At 34.6% G+C, this 23,945-nt stretch overlaps 1 protein-coding gene across 2 annotated transcripts; it reads right to left on the bottom strand.

The window, feature by feature from the left end:
- Positions 1–6,987: 6,987 nt before the first annotated feature.
- On the bottom strand, positions 6,988–23,916 carry CHORDC1 (cysteine and histidine rich domain containing 1). 2 transcript variants are annotated; one of them, XM_081799011.1, is made up of 6 exons: positions 23,687–23,916; positions 23,139–23,209; positions 22,259–22,364; positions 20,246–20,365; positions 19,770–19,832; positions 6,988–19,507 (listed from the first exon to the last, which is right to left on the bottom strand). In XM_081799011.1, exons 3-6 carry the CDS (start codon positions 22,361–22,363, stop codon positions 19,361–19,363), a joined length of 435 nt encoding a protein of 144 aa, XP_081655137.1. In that variant the 5' UTR covers position 22,364; positions 23,139–23,209; positions 23,687–23,916; the 3' UTR covers positions 6,988–19,360. The 2 variants fall into 2 exon arrangements, with proteins under 2 accessions (XP_081655137.1, XP_081655136.1); XM_081799010.1 differs by lacking the exon at positions 23,687–23,916 and having other exon boundaries at positions 23,139–23,289.
- Positions 23,917–23,945: the final 29 nt, after the last annotated feature.

Raw genomic sequence — 23,945 nt, 5'->3', positions numbered from 1 at the left:
CCTGGGTGGCTCAGTCGTTAAGCGTCTGCCTTCGGCTCAGGTCGTGATCCCAGGGTCCTGGGATCGAGCCCCGCATCGGGCTCCCTGCTTGGCGGGAAGCCTGCTTCTCCCTCTCCTGCTCCCCCTGCTTGTGTTCCCTCTCTCGCTGTGTCTTTCTCTGTCAAATAAATAAATAAAATCTTTAAAAAAAAAAAAAAAAGACCTACCACCACATACCCTAATACTCATGGTAAGATATACTGAAAACTTTTCCTCTAAGATTAGGAACAAGACAAGAATGCCTACTCTTGCTACTTTTATTCACCATAGTCTTAGAAGTTCTAGCTGCAGCAGACAGGAAAAAGAAATAAAAGGCACTCAAATTGGTAAGGAAGAAATAAAACTGTCACTATTTGCAGATGACACGGTAATACATACAGAAAACCTAAACACACCAAAAAATGAGAACCAATGAATTCAATACAAACCCAATGCACAGAAATCTATTACATTTCTATATACTATTAGCAAAGTAGCAGAAAGAGAAATTAAGCAAACTCCTTTACAATTGATTCAAAAAGTATAAAATACCTGTGTGTAAATTTAACCAAAGAGGTGAAAGATCTGTACTCTGAAAAGTATATTTCTAAAACGGAACATAATAAAAACAAATGCAATCCCAATCAAAATATCAACAGCATTTTCCACAAAATCAGAATAAATACTCCTCAAATTTGTACCACAACAAAAAACATCCCAGATAGCCAAAGCAATTCTTGTGAAAGAACAGAGCTGGAGGGTATATTACAATCCCAGATTTCAAGATCTACTACAAAGCTATAGTAATCAGTATGATACAGGCAGAAAAACTGACACACAGATTAATGGAATGGAATAGAGAACTCAGAAATAAATCCATGCTTATATGATTAATAATGTACAAAAAAGGAGGCAAGACTGTGCAATGGAGCCTCTTCAATAAACGGTGCTGGGAAAATAGGACAGCAACATGAAAAGAACCACGTACATCAAACAAAAATCAACTCAAAATGGATTAAATGCCTAAATAAATGTGAGAGCTAAAACCATAAAACTCCAAAAACAAAAAACCCAACAACCTAGGCAGCAATCTCTAATACACTGGCCTTGGCAATGTTTTTCCATATAGGCCTCCTTGGGCAGGGGAAACAAAAGCAAAAAGGAACTATTGGGAGTATCAAACTAAAAAGCTTTTGTGCAGCAGAGGAAACCAACAAAATGACAAGCAACCTACTGAATGGGAGAAGATATTTGCAAATGATCTATCCAATGAGGGGTTCATATCTGAAATACATAATTGATACAACTCAACAAAAGGCTCCCAATAATCGATTAATGGGCAGAGAACCCGAATATGTATCTTTCCAAAGAGTACACATGGCCAAGAAACATGAAAAATGTGGTCCCCATCACTAATCATTAGGGAAATGCAAATCAAAACTGAGGTATCACCTCACAACTGTCAGAACAGTTGGCATCAAAAACACAAGTGCTGGCAACAATGTGGGACGATGTGGAAAAAAGGTACCCTCGTCCATGTTGGTGGGAATGCAAATTGGTGCAGCCACTAGAGAAAACATTATGGAGGTTCCTCAAAAAATTAAAAATTGGGGCGCCTGGGTGGCTCAGTCGTTGGGTGTCTGCCTTTGGCTCAGGTCATGATCCCAGGGTCCTAGGATTGAGCCCCGCATAGGGCTCCCCGCTCTGCGGGAGGCCTGCTTCTCCCTCTCCCACTCCCCCTGCTTGTGTTCCGTCTCTCGCTGTCAAATAAATGAATAAAATCTTTAAAAAAAAAAATTAAAGGGGCGCCTGGGTGGCTCAGTTGGTTAAGCAACTGCCTTTGGCTCAGGTCATGATCCTGGAGTCCCTGGATTGAGTCCCGCATCGGGCTCCCTGCTTGGCAGGGAGTCTGCTTCGCCCTCTGACCCTATCCCCTCTCATGTGTTCTTTCTCTCTCATTCTCTCTCAAATAAATAAAATCTTAAAAAAAAAAAAAAAATTAAAAATTGAAATACTACATGATTCAGTAATTCCATTACTGGCTATTTACCCAAAAAACCCTGATAACATTAAATGTATATATACTTACCTAAATACAAATATATGTGTCCTTATTTTACCGGTGTTATTTATAACAGCCAACATAGGGATGCAAACCAAGTGTCCATTGACAGATGAAATAAAGATGTGGTATATATACAATGGAATATTAACCTAAAAAAGGATGAAATCTTGCCATCTGCAACACGGATGCACCCAACTAGAGGGTATTATGCTAAGTGAAATAAGTCAGAGAAAGACAAATACCATACTATTTCACTTCAAAACAAATGAACCAAGAAAAAAATTGGTGGTTGATAGAAGGGAAGGAAGGTGGCAGGTGTATGGGCAAAATAGGGGATTAAGTGGTACAGATTTGCAGTTATAAATAAGCCATGGGGATGAAAAGTACACCACAGTGAATATAGTCAATAATAGTATAATAACTTTGGTGACAGATGGTGACTACACTTACTTCGGTGAGCATTTCTTAATGTATATAACTGTCAAATTACTACTATACACCCGAAACTAATAACACTGTATTACCAAATGTATTCCAATAAAATAGTTTGAAATACTACACAAGAATAACTGAATTGTAGTTGGAAAAATGGTGTCAAAAGACCTGCTTGATGCAGGTTTGCCACAAACCTTCAATTAAAAAAACAAAAACAAAACAAAAATGTGTCAAGCACAATGAGGTAAGCCTGTATTAGATACAAGAAATATAAAATTTAAGCATACTGTACCAACAAACCACAAATGGTGAGAGCAAGAAAATAAGGAACAGGAGAAGTACAAAACAGCAAGAAAACAACTGACAAAATATCAATATGTACGTATATACGGATTATTTTAAATGTAAATGGAATAAATGCTCCAATGAAAAGACAAAGTGGCTGAATGAATAAAAAAACAAGACCTATCTATATCATGCCTAGAAGAGACTCACTTCAAATGTAAAGACCCACACAGACTAAATCTGAAGGCATGGAAAAAGATATAGAATGCAAATGGAAGCCGAAGAAAGCAGGGATAGCTATGCTAGTATCAGACAAAATACTTCAAAATGAAGACTGCAGTAAGAGACAAAGAAGGAAATTACACAATAATAACAGGGTCAAACAAGAGGATATAACATTTGTAAGTATTTATGTACCCATCATAAAAGCACCTAAACATATAAATTATTAAGAGACCGAAAGAGAAACAGCAGTTCAATAGGAGGAATAGGAGGAGACTTTAATACCACACATCAATGGCTAGCTTCCAAACAAAAAAATCACATATTAGACCATATGAAATGAAAAGATATATACAGAAAATTCCATCCAATAGCAAAACACTCATTCTTGCAAGTGCACGTGGAATATTCTCCAGGATAGGTCATATGTTATGCCAAAAAAAAACAAGTCTTAATGAATTTAAGAAGAATGAAACATCCAGCATCTTTTTTCTTTTGACCACAGTGGTAGGAAACTAGAAATCAATTACAAGAAAAGTGGAATATTCACAAATAGGTGGAAACTAACATTCTACTAAACAGCTAATAGGTCAATGAAATCAAAAGACAAAAAAATACCGTGAGAAAAATGAAAATAGAAATACAACATGGCAAAATTTATGAGATGCATAAAAGCAGTTCTAAGATTGATGGTCACCAGCAATGAATACCCTACATCTCAGAAAAAAGTAAAACTCTCAAGCAACCTAACATCACCCCTCAAGGAAGCAGAACGACAAATAAAGCCCAAAGTTAGTAGAAGGAAGGCAATTACAAAGAGGAAATCAAGGAAATAGAAACTAAAAAGCCAACAGAAAAGCTCAATAAGATGAGCTGTTTGAAAAGATGAAATTTATAAACCATTCACTGGATTCACCAAGAAGAGAACGGGCTCAAATAAATAGAGGAGACATTACAACTAATACCATGGAAATAAATAAGAGACTAGTATCAACAATCATATGCCTACAAATTGGACAACCTAGAAGATACAGACAAACTTCTAGAAACATATAACCTTCCAGAACTGAATCATGAAGAAATTAATGTGGAAACAAAATTTGAATAGAACAGTTATTAGTGAGAAAATTGAATCAGTAATCGTAAACCTCCCAACAAACAAAAGTCCAGGACCAGATGGCTTCACCAATGAATTCTATGAAACACTGAAAAAATAATCAGTATCAATCCTTTTCAAATTCTTCCAAAAAAGGGAAGAGGGAACACTTCTAAACTCATTTTAAAAGGCCAGCATTACCTTGCTAGGAAAATCAAACAAGGATGCCAAAAGAAAATTACCAGCCAATATGATGAACATAAAAGCAAAAATCCTCTATAAAACTTAGGAAACCGAATTTGCAGATGACATTATATATAGATAAACCTAAGGAATCCACCAAAAAACTGTTAGAATGAACAAATTCAGTGTAAGGTGAAGACACAAAATCAATATGCAGAAATCTACTAATGGCCTATCAAGAAGAGGAATAAAGAAAATAATTCCATTTACAGTTGCATCAAAAAGAATAGAATACCTAAGAATTTAACCAAGGTGAAAGACCACAGGACTATTAGATGCCAGTTCATGGATTCAAACCAGGTTTGTATAATCCTTGTATCTATCTATATTTTTACTATACTCGGCTTTTACAATTCTCCAGTAAAGGACAAGTATACTAATGAATAGCTACAAACTTTATTTGTAATAACTCATGTATAGGTCAGAATATCAGTGTTTATAAACAGTTCAGCACATATACTGGCTTTAATGAGGAAGATCCATTTAAGGCCATATTAAAATTTAAAAGCCAAGAGCAATAAATCCTGATGTACTGGGGCACCTGGGTGGCTCAGTTGGTTAAGCATCTGCCTTCCTTTCAGGCCATGATCCAGGGGTCCTGGGAGAGCCCATGTCAGGGACAGGAGCCCTCAGCAGGGAGCCTGCTTCTCCCTCTCCCTCTGTCCTTCCCCCTGCTTTGCTCTCTTGCTCTGTCAAATAAAAAAACCTAAAAAAATAATAAATCCTGATGTACTTTGGATAATTTAAATGATTTGCATTATACATTTCTACTTAATCATTAATACTTACATAGTTTCACATTGTCTCAGAGACAGATTTACATCCTGAAGAAGCTGCAGGATTTGACTCTTGGGCTTAATTCCTGATAATAGTGTTGAATAAAATACATCCGTTTCTGGAAGGCAGAATTCCAGTTTTTGGAAAGAGAAGTAGTTTGATTTCTCCAGGTACTTATAAAATAGGGAATCAAATGCAAAACTTTTCTTCTAGATCAGAAATTAAATGTGACGGCAGGCAATTCATATATAACAGCTTTATCTTTGTGGAATGAACTTCATTATCTTCATCTATATTTTGGGAATACAACCTTATTTATTGATTTTTTAAAGAGTATTGGGAACAAGTGTTATTCTTATTGAATCTCTAAAAAAGGCAACACACTTCCCTCAGTAAATATATCCATAAAGCATACTTGTTACCACTGTTTGGGTATCTGCTGGCAATCAGACAACTGATGTACACAACTTACAAGAACACACTTTCTTCCATTTGTATGCGTTGGCAACATGATTTATGAGACTAAGTCTTAGTGAATGCATAGTCAGATTTCTTTGCTTAAAATTATACTGTTACATTAAGTATCTTAAACCAATTATAGGTCTTCATTTTGGAATTAAAAAAAGTGAATGCCAGGAGGAGACAGTATTCTTAAGATGGGGTCTAACAAAAGGGAATGAATTCGAGAAGCGTATAAAATGTAATGTTATGTATACTCTTTAGCTCAACCTGCCATCTGTTTTCTTCTGTTAGGCACATCATCTTCGCTCCAAGTAGCCACAACAAATATGCTGGAGAATCATTTCCTGGGATCTACGATGCTATGTTTGATATTGAAAATAAAGAAGACCCTCGTTCAGCCTGGACAGAAGTAAAGAAACACATTTCTATTGCAGCCTTTACAATTCAAGCAGCAGCAGGGACTCTGACAGAAGTATTATAGTAAGGTCTCAGCCAAGTGGCTAACCATTTAAAGTGTTACTGAAAGTCTGAGGATAAAATTCTTCCTTGTATTTTGATAACTTTGATGCCAGAGTATTCTATAATCTTGCTTTTCATGTCATGTTTTGATTTTAGACTTCCATCCTGTCCATCTGTAAAGAGGTGTTTTGGCTCTTTAAAAATTCATAACTTCATCACCGAAGTGTTAAAACAAAACAAAACAACCTCCAGTCATGGGGCAGAAACACATAAAGTATCTGAAAATTCCCTTAAATAAAATACGGCAAGGAACCTGGAACTCTCAGACATTGCTGGTAGAAATGTAAAACAGTACAAACACTTTGAAAAAGAATTTGTTAGTTTCTTACAAAGTTAAAAATATAATTGACCCTGGAACACCATGGGTCTGAACAGCACACGTCCACTTATACGTGGCTTTTTTTCTCATAAATATGCATTTTCTCTTCTTGATTTTAACATTTTCTCTAGTTTTATTGTAAGAATACAGCATATAATTTACAAAAATGGGTCAAACTGTTATCAGTAAGGCTGTTAAATTTTTAGGGAGTGAAGTTATATGCAGATTTTTGACTGCATGATGGATTGGCACCCCTAACCCTCACATTGTTCAAGGGTCAACTACAGTAACCTTTGCAAGTTATTGTTTCCACAAGTTACTTTGTTTTCATCATCTTTTTTTTTTTTTTTTTTTTTAAAGATTTTATTTATTTATTTGACAGAGAGAGACACAGCGAGAGAGGGAACACAAGCAGGGGGAGTGGGAGAGGGAGAAGCAGGCTCCCCTTAGAGCAGGGAGCCCGATGCGGGACTCGATCCCAGGACCCTGGGATCATGACCCGAGCTGAAGGCAGTCGCTTAACCAACTGAGCCACCCAGGCGCCCCTGTTTTCATCATCTTTAATCAACAGATGATCATCAGAACAGAACAAGTGATTTTGTGGCAGAACAGTGTAATCAAGGATGTTACAGAATGTGCTTGAACTATTTCTTAAAAACGCCTTCCCCTAGGAGTACTTTACCTATGAGATGTTTTATGTAAGCCACTTCGTAACCACAAAGCAAAAATATAGTAATGAAACATAAAAAATGGGGAGACTGCACAAATCACCATGGAAATCCACTTTACAAAAGTAGAAACAGGGAAAGGAAACACAGAAGATAAAAACAACTAGAAGGCAAACAACAATAAGATGGTAGTAGTAAGTAATTATGTATGGACTGAATTCACCAAAGGGTAGAGTGACTGGATGAAAAAAAAAAAAAACTTCACTCCACTCTGTCTAAAGGAAATTCATTTTAGCTCTAAAGACATACACAGGCTCAAAGCATAGGTACAGAAGAGGATATTCCATGCAGGTGGATACCAAAAAAAGTGGGTGTAGCCATACTTATGCCAGAAAAAATACACTTCAAGCCAAAAACATTAACAAGTGATAAAGAAGTCATTATATAATGATAAAAAAACAAAGACATCAAGAAGAGAGAATGATCATAAATATATATACCTCCAACATCAGAGCACCATGATTAAAAGAATTCTAACAGATTTAAATGGAGAAATAAACAATACATTAATAGGGGACTTTAATACTATTAGAACATAAATCATGTAGACAGAAAATCAAAAAGGAAGTATTGGAACTGAACCAAAACATATTCTAAAACAAAATGACTTAAAGGTCATATATAGAACATTCCATCCAAGAGCAGTATAGTACACATTTTTCTCATGCACATATGAACATTTTCCAGGGCAGATCCTATGACCGGGCACAAAACAAATCTCAGCAAACTTAAGATTGAAATCATTCCAACTATCTTTTCTGACCACAATGGTTTAAATTAGAAATCAGCGAGAGGAAGGTAGAATAATCTACCAGTACATGGAAACTAAATAACACACTTCTAAACAATGAGTCAAAAAATAAAAATGGGAATAAATTATATCGAAACACATCAAATATGGTATAGAGCAAAGCAGTCAAGAGGCAAGTTAACAGTATTAAATGCATATATTAAGAAATTACAAAGATCTCAAGCAACCTAACTGTACCTCTAAGAAGTATAAAAAGAACAAGTGTAGAGGTAGCAGAAGGAAGGAAATAAAACCAAAGCAGAAAAAAAATCTCTTTCAGAAAAAAACTATCTGTAAAACTAAAAGCTGGTTCATCAGAAAGATAAAACTGACAAAACTTTATTAGCCAGACTTAGAAAAAGACATAAAATTAGAAATGAAAAAGACCATACAACCGGTACTACAAAAATACACAGGATCGTAAGAGACTATTATGAACTCTACGCCCGAAATTAGATAACCTAGAAGAAATGGACAAATTTCTAGAAACAACCCACCAAGACCAAATCAAATGCAAAGAGAAAATGTGATAGACCCATAATGAGCAAGAGATTGAATCAATAATTTAAAACCTCCCAGTACAAAAAATAATCTAGGACCAGATGGCTTCATTGGCAAATTCTAATAAACACTCAAAGAATACCAATCTTTCTCAAACTCTTCCAAAAACTTGAGGTGTACTTGAGGTGTAGTGAATACTTCCAAACTGTGTTTAACAGGCCAGCATTATCCTGGCACCAAAGCAAGATAAGAACACAACAAAAAGGAGGTGTCTGGGTGGCTCAGTCAGTTAAGCATTCAACTCTTGATTTCGGCTCAGGTCATGATCTCAGGGCTGTGAGATCAAGCCCCGCACAGACGCTGGGCATAGAGCCTGCCTAAGATTCTCTCCCTCTCCCTCGCCTTTCCCCAGCCCCTGCTCACATGCACGCTTTCCCTCTCTAAAAAACAAAACACAAAAAAAGAACTATAGACCAATATCCCTGATAAACATAGATATAAAAATTCTCAACAAAATATTAGCAAACTGAATTCAAGAACACATAAAAAAGATTACACACTGGGGCTAAATGGGATTTTTCCCTGGGATGCAAGGATGGTTCAACATACACAAATCAATACATGTGATACATGACATTAATGTAATGACATGATCATCTATACATTTGACAGAATGCAACATCCTTTCATGATGAAAACTTTTGGCAGACTGAGTATAGAAGTAACATACCCCAACATAATAAAGGCCATGTACGACAAACCCACAGCTAACATGATACTCAATTGACAAGAACTGAGGGGCGCCTGGGTGGCTCAGTTGGTTAAGCATTTGCCTTCGGCTCAGGTCATGATCACAGGGTCCTGGGATTGAGCCCCGCATCGAGCTCTCTGCTCGGCGGGGAGGCTGCTTCTCCCTCCCCCTGCCGCTCTGCCTACTTGTGCTCTCTGTCAAATAAATAAATAAAATCTTTAAAAAAAAAAAAAAAAAAGAACTGAAAGTGTTCCCTCACATCCAAATCAGGAAGGAAGAAGTCAAACTGTCCCATTTGCAGTTACATAATTTTGTATATGCAAAATCCCAAAGACAAAACCAAAAAACTGCTGGAACTAATCAGTGATTTCAGTAAAGCTGCAGGACATATGATCAATGTACAAAAATAAGTTACATTCCTATACCCTAATGATGAAATAGCTGAAAAAGAAAATTATCCCATTCACAGCATCAGAAACAATCTATTTAGGAATAAATTTAATCAAGGAAGTGAAGGATCTGTACAATGAAAACTGTAAGACTTAGCTGAAAGAAATTAAAGACACAAACAAATGGAAAGACATCCTGTGTTCATGGATCAAAAGAGTTAGTATTAACAAGTCTATACTACCTAAAGCCATCTACAGATTAAATGCAATCTCCATCAAAATACCAATGGCATTCTTTACAGAAACAGAAAAACAATCCTAAAATTTGTATGGAACCCCCAAATAGCCAAAGCAATCTTGAGGGAAAAGAACAATGCTGGAGGTATCCCACTTGCTGATTTCAAACTATACCACAAAGCTACAGTAATTAAAAACAGCATGGTGCCAACACTAAAACAGACATACAGGTCAACAGAACAGGGAGCCAAAAACTAAACCCGAGTATGTAAGTCAACTAATATTTGACAAGGGAGCAAAGAACACCCAATGGGGAAAGGACAATTCAACAGATGGGTGTTGGGAAAACTTACTATGGATAATAAACACAGAGCAATGAAATTAGACTCCTTTTACCACTCACAAAAATTAACTTAAAATGGATCAAAGACTTATAAACATAAGACCTGATACAATAAAACTAGAAGAAAACATGGGGAAGAAGCTCTTCAACAATGATCATAGTAATGTTTGAGATACGACCCCCAAAGCACAAACAAAAGCAAAAAAATCAACAAATGGAACATCAAAGTTAAAAGTTTTTCACACAGCAAAAGAAGTAACAAAATGAAAAAGCAAGCTACAGAATAGGAGAAAATATTTGCTAATCATGTATCTGATAAAATGTTAATATCCAAGACATATAAAGAACTCCTACAACTGGATACAAAAAAATGAAAGAATCCAAAAAATGGGCAGAACTAAATAGACATTTTCTAAAGATGTCCATCCACATGGTCAACAGGTACATGAAAAGATGCTCAACTTCAATAATCAGCAGGAGAATGCAAATTAAAACCACAAGGAGGAATGCCTGGGTGGCTCAGTCTGCCTTCAGCTCATGTCACAATCCTGGGATTGGGGTCCTGGGATCGAGTCCCTCATCGGGCTCCCTACTCAGTGGGGAGCCTACTTCTCCCTCTGCCTGCAGCTCCCCCTGCTTGTGTGCATGCTCTCTGACAAATAAATAAAATCTTTAAAAACACAAAAAAACACAAGGAGACATCACCTTCTATCTATTCAAATGGCTAGCAACAAAAAGACAAGTGCAGCAAGGATGTGGAGAAAAGGGAGCCCTTGTGCACTGTTGGTAGGAATATAAATTGGTTCAGCTACTATGGATAACAGTATGGAAGTTCCTTAAAAAAATTAAAGAACTATCACATGATCTAGTAATTCTACTTCTGGGTATATATCCAAAGAAAATGAAACCACTAATTCAAAATGATAAATGTGTCCCTGTGTTCACTGCAGCACTATTTACAACAGCCAAGATATGGAAAGAACCTGTGTCCACTGACAGATGAATGGATAAAAAAATGAGGTTATGTATACACACAGACACACACACACACAGAAATATTCACTCATGAGAAAGGAGGATATCCTGTCATTTGTGACAACATAGATGGACTTAAGGCACATTATAGAAGTCAGATAGAGAAAGACAAGTGCTATATGCTGTCACTTATATGTGGAATTTAGAAAGGCCAAAGTTGTAGAAACAGAAAATAAAATGGTGGTTAGCAGGGTACAAAGGTTGTGGGGTCAAGAACAGATGTAGTTTCAGGGTACAAATTTATAAGAAGTAGTTAATATGCCCTAGAAATATAATGCCCAGTACAATGAATAAAAACAGCAAATTGTGTTATTAAATTCATCCAACTTGCTAAGAGATTAAAACTTAATTATTCTGACTTCCAAAAATAATTACCAAATATAATAATTATGCGACAGAGGTGCTAATTATTGCTTCAATGGCAACCGTATTATGATATATAAATGTATCAACTTAACATGTTACAGACTTTAACTTTCCTTAAGAGCAGAGGCCTGTGTGGTTGGTCAATTATCAGCACAAAGAAGTCACTAAAAAGTTTTTGTTAAATGAAATAATTAAGCAAAGGGATGGCTACACAATACTGAAGATGCTTACCAACTTTTAGATATTAAAAATGTTAATAAAACTTGTAAATTTCATACCTACCAAACTCAGAACTTTTTGGAGAAAAACTCAAGAAAGCTAAAACTCAGCTAGTCTCAAGATTATCTGGCAAAGCATAATACATGAAAAGTAAATCACCCATGTATGCTAGAGATCTCCCTTTGGAAGAAGGGCCCTATTATTTATAACATAATTTTACATGTGGTTCTTGATTCATTAAATACTCTTAGGGTTCAGGTTTTAAAAAAGTCTTTCCTTTGTAATTTGATGGAACATCTTCCCTAACTTTTCACAAATGAGAACCCATCCAGTTTCACATAATTGAAAGAGTTGGTTTGCATAACACACCAATAATTTTAATGCTTTTCACCCTGTTACAGTGACGCTACTTGCCTATGTACTTAGCCTTTCAATCACCCATATCTAAGTATACAGAGATGCACAAAATTGTTCCAAAGTTCAGATGATAGTAAGGCCAACTTACATGCACAAGACTTTACAAGACAAATTCACTGCCATGAGCCTATTACTTTCATTCAGTCCTGCAGACTCCCTCCCTAATTCTCAATCGCCCACATGTCCTTTAAAGGTCCTTACCAAGTATGTTAGTGGCTCCACTGAATAAAAAACTGAAAACCTACTATCTTTCCATGATAATTTGGTCATCTGATACTAAGAAAAGACTAATAAGCAAAGGGCAGTTACAATTTTAGGTTTCACATGGTGACTTAGATGTCTTTACATGACTTAAACTCATGCTAAAGGGTTTAAGGACTTAGGAAACAAAGTTCCTCAATTTAAAATCTAATTTCACCATTTGCTACTTATGTGACCTGAGGCAATGTATGTAGTTTTCCTTTGCCTCTGCTTTTCTATCAGTAAAATAGGAGTAATAGTATATAATCATATAGAGGTGTTCTAAAATTAAATGAAAAGCTATTAAAAACACTTTAAGTGCTTGGCAACCTCTAGGTGCCAAACTCTTGAAGAATAAAAAATTAGCTATAGGGGCGCGTGGGTGGCTCAGTTGTTAAGCATCTGCCTTCGGCTCAGGTCATGATCCCGGAGTCCTGGGATCAAGCCCTGCGTCGGGCTCCCTCCTCGGCGGGAAGCCTGCTTCTCCCTCTCCCACTCCCCCTGCTTGTGTTCCCTCTCTCACTGTGTCTCTCTCTGTCAAATAAATAAAATGTTAAAAAAAAAAAAAATTAGCTATAGTTTGGTCTACAGTTTTGAATTACTTGTAACTGATACCTAAATTCCTAAGCCTCAACTGCAAAATTTTTGTAATCTAACCTAATCACAAGTGAATTATAAGGTCCTGTTATTAGACACTTTTCCTGACAGTTTTAAATTACCTGCCTGAAAAACTGAACTAGAATTCCACCTAACTGAATACATTTCAGTTCTAATATTCCTTATCCTGATATTGGCTTTCTGCTTCCTTAAATTTGTTCCTCCCCTCTGCCTCCAACTCAGGCTTTTCCTGCTAATAATTTAGGTAGTTTTATGGAGGTGGGGGCGTGTCCTGGAAGGAATCCTTAAGGTATCAAAACCAGTCCAAGTTGGCCTCTAATATGAAGTGTGCAGTCTGAGATCAGTCTATTAGAATCTAGCTCTCATTAGTAGGGAGCCTTTTAAAGTTTTACACACAGTTGTTAATTCCAAGAAACCCATTAACTCTAATAAGCCCAATGTAGCAAACGTTTATAATTTGTGGATTTTATTTGGTGACACACATAATCTTTACATTTTCCTCCACCTTAAGAATATACCATGCCTAACTAAATTGTTTAATCACTGAACCGACAATCAAGCAAGAGATAGTCTGTGGTGAATTTATGTTGTTTTGTCACCCAGCAGCTTTCTTTCCCCATTCTGCCAGCAAAGAACTTTTCTTTCCTACAGGGTACTCAGTACAGGTGGTTTGGGTGGCACACACTGCATATTCAGGGTGTAAGTCTGAACAATCTTTTATTGGACAGTATGTACCCAAAATACCACCAATGAGAATGACACTTGACATCTGTGGTTTTCTCAATACAACCCTAAGAAAATCACCAGACAAATCCGAAGTGAGGGTCATTCTACAAAATACCTGGCCAGTCAGTACTCCTCAAAACTGTTAGGGTTTTGAAGGAAGTCTGAGAAACTGTCAAAACCTAGAGGAGCCCAAGAAGACATGATGACTAAATGTAATGTGGTGTCCTAGATAGGATCCTGGAACAGAAAACGACATTCGGTAAAAATTAAGGAAATCTGAATAAAGTATGGACTTTTGTTAATAAAATGTATCAATACTGGTTCATTAATTCTAACAAATGTATCATACTAATGTAAGACGTTAATTATAGGAGAAATTGGATGTGGAATATATGGGAACTCTCTGTACTATCTTCAGTTTTTCTTTAAATCCAAAACTGTTCTAAAACAGAGTAAATTTAAAAGAAATTAAGTTGATAAGAAGAAAAAAACTGCAAGCCTAATCACACTTCCATGCTGCTAGTACAAACTTTATTGTACATCAACATTTTTCTGCAAATTTTTGGGCCCCATTCCCAGAGTTTCTGATTTAGTAGGTCTGAGGTTGGGGACCCAGAATTTACATTTCTAATAAATTCCGAGACGTTGATCCTGCTAGTCTAGAAATGGTATTTTGATAGCCACTGGCCTAGCCTAGAAGATGAAATGATCCCTTGCTATCTGTCCTATATTTACAGTATTATCTGTCTTTCCTATGCAGGCATCTTATGTTGCAGACACTTTAAATTATGTAATTGCTTTAAGCAGGTCTCATACTAATGGGGAAAACAAAGACAAATCTGATGCTGTTTCATTACACATTTTCCTAATATGCAGATATGAATTCCTATCTGTAAAGCTACATACAGGATACATACCATTATCAAAAAGACAATGGAAACTTGTTTTTGAAACTGAGGATTCTGAAACTTCTTTGGAGGCTGTTGAGAGAAACTAGAGATCTAAGAGTTGTCAAATCACAAATGATGAGTTTGTAATCGAGCTATTATTATAACTAAAACCACTCAGACAAAAGGACTACATATTTTATTTTATAAACTTATTTTCTAACAAAACATATGAAACTAAAAATCTGTTCCTGGTAACCAAACACAGTGTTACCAATTTTCCATGCTATGTGCCAACGTTTTATGGAACCTATTAACTTAACTGACAGACAAAAGCAGCACAGAGTAGTTAAGAGCACAGAACGCAAAGCAAGGTTGCTTGAGCTTGAAATCTCTACTCTATAAACTCATGAGCTTTGACTTAGGCAAGTTATTTAACCTATGCAATAAATCACTTTCCCCACCTATAATATAATGATAGAACCTACCTCATAGAGTTATCATTAGGATTAAGTTCATATTCATTAAAGTCCTTAGAACAGTGACTGGCCCATAAGAAGGGATGTGGATCTTGATATTTACAAGAGCCAATCAATATGCCAAGCACTATACTAGAAAATGGAGATACTATGGTTGGCCAAAACACAGTCAAGGTTATTGTCCATCTATAAGAGTATACAGACATTAACAAATCAATCATACAAATAAAATGAATATGGAACTGTAAACTGTAATAAGCATTTGAACGAAAAGATCACACTGTTTTAAAAGCATTAACACTACTACACTCATCTAGTCTCATTTGTGGAGGGTGACAGGAAAGTACTACAGGTTCATGGATGTTTCCCTCTTCCAGGCTTAATAGTAATCTTACTTCAATTAGCAAAATCTTAAAGATAATTTAACAATCCAATCATTTGAGCAGTATACCTGCTTGATCAAAAAGAAATGGAAATCAAGTTATTTTGACACAATTTTTAATCAACATAAAAATGTTTAAGGCTGGGCGCCTGCGTGGCTCAGTTGGTTAAGCGACTGCCTTTGGCTCAGGTCATGATCCTGGAGTCCCTGGATCGAGTCCCGCATCAGGCTCCCTACTCGGCAGGGAGTCTGCTTCTCCCTCTGACCCTCCCCCCTCTCATGTGCTCTCTTTCTCTTTCAAATAAATAAATAAATAAAAATCTTAAAAAAAAAAAATGTTTAAGGCTGGAAGTTTTATTTCACTTTAATGGACATTAAAGGTGGCCTACTAAATTAGAAAATTAAGAAAGGTCATTAATTAACATTTAATTAAAACATGCCCTTTAGAGAAACTGTTCTTGAAGGAATTCTTCAAAACTAAGAATTATATAAAAACTTAAAATCAAATAGTAACTATGCAGAAGAAAAACACTGCAAGCTCAGTACTTCAGAGATAATACTATGTGTATAAAGCCCCAGGCATCTACACCTAAATAAAAAAGGCAAGTCATGCAACAACTCCAGGTGAGTTTAAGTTCTAAGATACTTAGGCAGGAAGGAAGTAATCAGGTAAAAAATCAACTGCCTATCAACTCAACAATTTAAATAAATGAAAGGAAATATTAACAAAACCTAAAAACAAGCTAGACTTAGCTTGCATTTCAGATCTGAGGCCACAGAATTATGATATAGGCAAAAGAATAAAAACAATACCAAATATGAATGCCTAATCAAAATTAATATGCAATAAAACAAAACCCTGTTAATGTTCTTACAACTTACAAATACCTGGTAGTTATAAAAAAAAAAAAAGAATATATAATCAAATGCCTTAAAACTGGTAACAGAACTCATAAATGAGCTTTTAAAAATGTACTGTGGGTGTCAGATTGGGGAATGGCTGACTTTTTTTTGAAAAAAGCAAGGAGTGGCAGAGCAATACCCCAAAGTCATCTTAAAATATTTTCAACAAGTCTTTAAGGTTTTCTTCACCCTTAAATGGTTAAAGAATTGTCTAAAGAAAACCAAACAAGTTACACTTAATAAGAATTAAAATCTCTAGCATAAAATGATAAAATAGATCATTAGTCCTTTGCCAGTATATGGTCACAGGAAGTTACATCACTGACCTATACAAACATGGCTCTCTAAGGTAGGCTGATTTCAATTTATATTTTTAATGGTTTACAAGTTACTATCTGAAATTATTACAAGAAAACTAGGGTAGGTTTTAAGAACTACCCTTCAAGTGTTCCACTAAAAAAAGATGGTCAAAATCAATGTTCTGCTTTACGTAGTAGTATTGTACCTACTGTACTAATTCTTAGTTTTGTACGTGTTCTATGGTCACATAAGATTTTAATACAAGGCAAAGATTACTATAGAAAATAAGACTTCTCTAAGTACTTTTTTTGCAACTCTTATAAATCTAAAATTATCTCAAGAGGTTAAAAAAAATAAAAGCTCAACTCTTAGGACCTTACTACCTTTATACTAGCAAAGGTACTGAACAAGAAAAAAATAGTATTTTCTATTTCCCATGTTGAGTTTAAGCTGTCAGATTAGTTACCAAGTGTATAATAAACTTAGTTTTGACTGCTTTGCTACAAGTAAGTACTCTGAATGCTGAGAAAGACAAAGCATATTTCTAGAGATACAAACTTAACATTTTTAATTTTCTTGACAGTTAAAGTAACACATATTCTACTGAATAATAACTCTGTCCCTTTATGTACGAATCTAAGATAAAAATATTTAGATATTTATTTGGGCAACAAATCAGAGGATCATTAAGAGTAGAGAGAAAACAGAATGGTCACTAATGACTAATGTAACTATATAAGCTACATCTTTCACACAGGCACACACACACAGTTAGTGCTTTGTAACTAACTCTCAGGTGAATAATCCACTTGCTTTAAATAATAGTTCAACTGCATGTAACACATTAAGACACTGCTTAGGGGAAAAAAAGTCTCAAGAAGAAAACATTAAAAAAGGTGTATTAATCATTACTTCAAATCAAATCAAGTATCAACCTCTACCCTAAACAATAAACAAGATTTTATGTCTCCAAATGAACCCAGGTCTTTAAATTATGAAAGATAATTTTTAAAAATTTAAATACAACCCCAAGTACTAGAAACTTACATACTCTATTTTGGCCCAATTGTACTAAAATGTTTACATGGCATGTCATTAAAATACCATGTTTCATGCAAGCCCAGTTGCCAGATTTTTTATGTCTTTATTTGTAACAGAGCTAAATCATTTAATAATTACTTAACTACCTTTAGTAGTTATTTGCTAAAAGGATAGTTGAGTTAGACATACTCTTTATTAACCTATACTTCTAAAACTGTACTTACGCAAATTTTTGTTATAAGAATAAAAAAAACACTCAAGGGGCTTGGGAAATAATTATTTTAATCTACATTAGCATTAATTCATACCCAAATTTCTTAAGTCCTGCCAAAGTTTTGGCCTTCAAAACATTTCTTAATTTTAGTTTTCTTGGTGAGCTCTGCATTGCCTCAAAAAGTAAACTATCTTTAATGGGTTCAATTAGCATAAACAATCTAAGTCTCTGATACCTGTATCTAATGAAGTGTAATATATAATCAACATTGTATCACCTAGAATTGTCAAGCTGTTCATGAAAGCCTAAAACAAAACTCCAAAAGAATTCAGCTATTTTATTTAACATGTAATAGATATTTCTCATAAAGCAAAGCTTAAATATTTCATTTTTTGATACCGTAATGTATTTCCATAAGCCTTTAAATCTATGGTTTTATACATACAGTTTTCCATCAGGGAGGCCAGATATTTATATATATATATAATATATATATATAAAATTATAACATATATATAAATTTCTCTTTACATGTAACTAATTAAAGATTTTAAGAGGGTGTAGGTTATGAGAATCAGGTACAATTTAGTCATAACACCATACAAAGACCTTATAAAATAATCAGGAAACATATTTAACATTATTGCTTAGTCTTAATAAAACGGCAAATTTTCACCAAATTGATACCTCTCTACTCTTATTTATGTTTTCTATACATTTAAATCATAGCACTTGGCAAGTAATATAGGTGCTGATATGTTTTAATTTAATTAGCTGTAAACAAATTCCAATTTGTTATTCAATGCATATACTCCCCTTTAACTAGCTACTACACTACCTCAGAATTATTCCTCCTAGAAAAAGTAACCTTCCCTAGGATAAAACAATGCAGAGCTTCATCTCCTTCTTAAAGATTTTCAAGTATTATAGGAACACAAACTAATGAAAAAACTAATTAAAAATCTGACATTCCATCTTGTTTTACTAACTATGGGATAATAGAAAAGAGATGTGAACAAATGTTTTTTTACCCTTCTCTGCTAAACATAATATTATACCAAGAAATACTGTAACTGTTTATGAGCTACTTTCTAGCTTTTCAAGTATAGGACATAACTACAGTTCTGCCAAGTGAGGAGAAATGAATAATCAAACTTAGGTAACTCAAAAAGAAGACGGGAGGCACGAAAAGATAAACTGACTTTGGCTTTTAAGAACCTACCGTTGACCCTGAACTGCCAGATTCAACAACAGCAACAACAACAATGACAACAAAAGAGGACAGCAGCAAGCCACCATTTTACCACATAGTAAGAATTCTGAAATAGGCAATAACTTTCTTTCCCTGTCATCTCATTCTGTTGTTTCTTCTTTTTGTTTTTCCTGCTTTTTGGTAACAGGCAGTTCAAGGCTTGCCCATTGCATAGCTTCAGCTTTTCTCATGGTGATCTCAATCTTTGTTGCAGTCATAGTTACATAACTTCTTGTTACATCAATCACCTGCAACGTAGCAGAGAATGACGGTAAGCCTTGATGTTGTTTTTTAAGTCTTAGGGGAAAATATTGGTCTTGTCTATGCTAATAATCACAACTCCGAGCTTCTAAGGCCATTTTTATACCCAGATTTAAAGTTTTTAAAAGAATTAATGGTAACTTATATTCCTACTTTGCATCATTGGTTTCTAAAGTATGGTCTTTTTACTGTACAAATTGGGTTTTTTAAAAAAGTATTAGAAAAAATTCTGGATTCATTGATACTTACACCCCATAATTTCACATTTTGATGAAATTCCTTCTCTCCTTCAAATACAATGTGCACATTTAACTGAAAAACACAGAAACCGATCAGATCCAAATTGAAGGAATAGGATTTAAAACAATGATTATAAAAATAAGATACTGATATAAATCATTTAAGCTATTTCAACAAACTTCCAATATTGTGTATTTTTTTTGAGGAAACCATTAACAGAAAATTTAACTTGCCATTTCATATTGAGAACGAGGTATTGTATTATTTGATAAATCTAAGCTACCATAGTATCTCCAGAATGCTTCAGAAATAATTCATTATGCAGAAATTTTCATTTAAAATAGTTTCTGACAGTAATTTCAAGCATTTTTTCCAAATGGAAAAGATTAAAAAATCTTAAAATCGACCCACAATATTTATAATACATTAATATAGAGAATAATGTATGAAGACAATTTTTTCTCAAAGATATTTAGTGTACTTACCAATGTACTATTTGCTTCTACTTGGCTAAGTTCTGGAAGTGAATTTTTAGCATATACTGAAATGGTGACCTCACCCCCAGTCTGATGCCAGTCATGTCTACATGGAACAACTTTTTTCCCCTATGAAAGAAAAACCTTATGAATTTACCAAGTGCCACATAACCCCTCAAAAAGAGAGGAATATGAGCCAAATAATTAAAAAAAAAAAAAAAATTACCGTGTGCAACTGAGCCCTTAATGTTTTTAAGGGCAAACAACTTCAAAAATTCCCAGCTAATGAAGGTTTAAACAATAAACTGTATCACAATAAAGATAACCTTTATAGTCTTATGGCTGGAGAACACGCTTATTCTTCCATTTGATTTTTTTCTTTAAGGGCCATAGCATTAATATACACTGAAAGAACTCCTACTAAATTTTATCCTATTTTAACATTTCTGAAATCCACTAAGCACAGTCATAAAAATGTTCTATGAAGACTAAAATAAGACATTTGCTTAGTGAAATAATCCAGAAAACATCTTAACCTCATGCATAGAAATCTTCCATTTATTTTCTGTAAGTTGGAATCTGACTACAAATTGAAATTTCCAATTTCTACAAATTGGAACTAAGTGACTACTTACAGCTATCTGCTATCTGTTAGAGAATAGTTTATTTTCCTCTAATAATAAAATGAAGAAAAAAGTGGTAATTTGTGGAAGTAATGTTTTGGTTATTATTACAGAAATAACTATTACCTACCAGTGGAACATCGCTTTATCAAGGACTATTTAAAAAAGAGACAAATTCTGATTTGTTTTGTAAATTTACGAGAGCAACTTAGTTACATAATGCAGGAAACTGTGAGACACTACTGTTGAAAATGCAGTATTTACATTTTGGTATAAATATGCTAATAGAATTTAAATTACTTACATCACTTACATTTTTTGCCCTTAGCTACTAGCTCAGACACAATACTTGATAGGCGTACGCATTAAAATATAACAAAACATTATTTCATCAGGGGTTATACTCTGAAAACTTCTGCATATAATAGAAAACAACATTTTAAGCTAAAACTTCCAAAATTTTGGTCCCTGGAGAAAATACAGGGAGACTTTACTAAGTCTTTTTGTTAATAAAACATTTGTGCAAGTTTTGTGGCAGACGAATTATAACTTGAAGGACATATTTATAATACCAAAGCATGTTATTAAAAATCAGAAACTATGTTAAAAATCAGAAACTATAGAATACTTAAATGTAGAATGAATCCCTAAAGCAATCTGAAAATTTACAATTATTTTATAAGTTAAAAGACACATATAGTGAAAAGGTTTGTTGTTAGCGGGGTTATTGCCAATATAGCACATAAAACTAATACATTATAAAATACATTACAATAGCTAAGGTGCACTTACTGAGCAATAAATTGCTTGCCTTCTTACAATTTAATGGGATTCTGGACACTTATTTGCATAGCCTATGTCTTTTTAAAAAGCTATCCAGTGAAGCTGGAACCAAAGCTTTTTTGGTTGTTTTGATAAACTACCCCGAAGCAAGCAGAGGCATTCAAGACAATTGGAACAAGTTTGCCATCCTTCTCTTTGGCCGCTAGGTGGAGTGATTTTGCATTGTAAATGGTTGCATGAAGTTTTAAGTGGCCAGAAGAGAATCCAAGGTCTAAGTGATTAATAACATTGAAGGAGTAGAAAAATGATTTTAAAAAAACAAAAAGTGGGAAGAGCCTATGGAATTACAGAAACACATGCTTCAAATTTGGCAGAGGCTTTAGTATTTCACAAAAGCCTGTATATTTGCATCATCATACACAATGGCTACTTGGGATCAAAGACAATGCTCGGGGAGCCTGACTCAATTTTAATTTTTAGGCACATCAAACCTTTACTGTATGAGAGACAGAAAAACTTTTTTTTTTTTTAATTTCTTAAGACAATAATTTTAAATCTTAAAAAAAAAAAGACAGATAAATATATCCCAATATGTTGTTATGAAAATGTTACTTACAGCATCCTTTTTAGTCCACATGTGTTTCCCTGTTGTACAGCCCTCTTGGGCTAAGAATGTATTGAAATCAGAAGTTTTTTTTCTACAACAGCTCCAGTATTTCATCCTTTAAATTATCATAGAAAAACTTCAGAAATAAAATCTGACAACCACTTAAGTCCAAAAGCACAGTGATAGTGTGATTTTAAAAGATAAATGTGTGCAACGTTAGTATTCTACAAAGTGTCTAAATTACTAAACAATTAAAACTTTCAGAAGACTAATCATTTTAAAACCAGAATGGCATTTATTGTAGCAATTCTGGAGCTCCTCAGTAAAGATGCTTAAAACCATCACAAAATTCCAAATCCACTTTTCACTAATAGTTTTTTTCACTAATAATTTTCACTATTTTCACTAATAATTCCAGTTTCCTCATAAAGCTCCCAAAAAGTGATACAGACTGGAAGATTTTAACATGGTACTGCATTTCTATAAACCACAGCACAGTACGGAAGAGGGGCTAGATCTCAGTGAGGGCTGCAGAAAGTGTGGATTTTCTTGGATGACACAATATTGGTGTCTTAGTGCCCCAGGGCCAAAAATTCTAACTGTCCAGCAACGCACAGAACAGTCCTTCAAACTAAATAAGAGTAACCACCCATTGAAAAATAAGGGAATAAGGAAAAACATGAGGTTTGAATCACAATGGCCACTCCACTGTAATAATTGTTTCAGTTTTCTCATATGTAAAAAGACAAAGCCCATATTCTAGGTTATTCTAAAGATTATATGACAATGTAAGTAAAATACCTAATAATACTGCATGGCAAATAATGTTTATAGGCATATTAACTTTTCTAACCTCTACCATGAAGTTTTAATTACATGTATAAGTTACCCTTCATGAAAAATAGGTACTCCAGAATGATATACACAGACTTCTTCTAGACTCTGTGGACCCTGATATGTCTAAAAGAGAAAAAAGAAGAAAAAATTAGCTTCACATCTCAATGTCATATTTCATAAACATTTGTAGAACTGGTGACCTCTAAAAACTATGAAAATACTCAAGAAATAGCAATTACCTAGAATATTCATAAATTCACCCCAGGCCATTCCAATAAGGAATGAAAAATGATTCCTTTTTAGATACGCTTAAGTTTTAGTTCCCTGTGAAAAAGGCAAATAGAAAAGTAGGCAATGGGATCTATTAAGATGCTTTCAGACTTTCAGGTACGAGGTCACAATTCAAGCATATTCAGGTATTTAAATTTATAGGACAATACTGAAACCAAGGGATTAGTATTCTCAATGGAAATACAGTTACAGCATGATTTATGTGTACAGGAAACTCTGTGTGGGTATTACAAATTAATAAAGCAATTCTGGAAGTTCTACAGTGCTGTTGACTTCTTATCCCTAGGAAGGGTAAAATGAGCTGCAGACCTATAAATATATCCAGGGTTTGTCTGGAAGATCCGGGCCCCATTGCTGCTGTAGGTGAAGGCTCTACAGATGAATTCACAAAAAGTTATGTTAATAAAACACAGATGCAGCCAGTAGTATATTTTTTACTTTGGTATTTATAGCAACCACCTACAAGTATAGAAAATAAAATTCTGTGTATTTACTTTTGGTAAATCCAAAGTACTGCCTATGTACATCTCCTAAAGAGATTCCATAAGCTCATAAAAATCAGTTATAT

This window comes from Leptonychotes weddellii, chromosome 11 (genome assembly GCF_054177405.1).
Source record: "Leptonychotes weddellii isolate Sample4059 chromosome 11, ASM5417740v2, whole genome shotgun sequence".
In the NCBI taxonomy this organism is placed as follows: Eukaryota; Metazoa; Chordata; class Mammalia; order Carnivora; family Phocidae; genus Leptonychotes; species Leptonychotes weddellii.
This window is presented reverse-complemented; position numbering and strand designations above follow the sequence as displayed.

Bases quoted from the DNA above. Each gene is read 5' to 3' on its own strand.
- CHORDC1 (XM_081799011.1), bottom strand. From the start codon at position 22,363: ATGAAATACTGGAGCTGTTGTAGAAAAAAAACTTCTGATTTCAATACA. The intron at 19,833-20,245 runs GTAAGTACACTA...TGTGTTTTTCAG, and splicing joins TAGAAGCAAATAGTACATTG to TTAAATGTGCACATTGTATT. The intron at 19,508-19,769 runs GTAAGTATCAAT...GCTACGTTGCAG, and splicing joins AAAATGTGAAATTATGGGGT to GTGATTGATGTAACAAGAAG.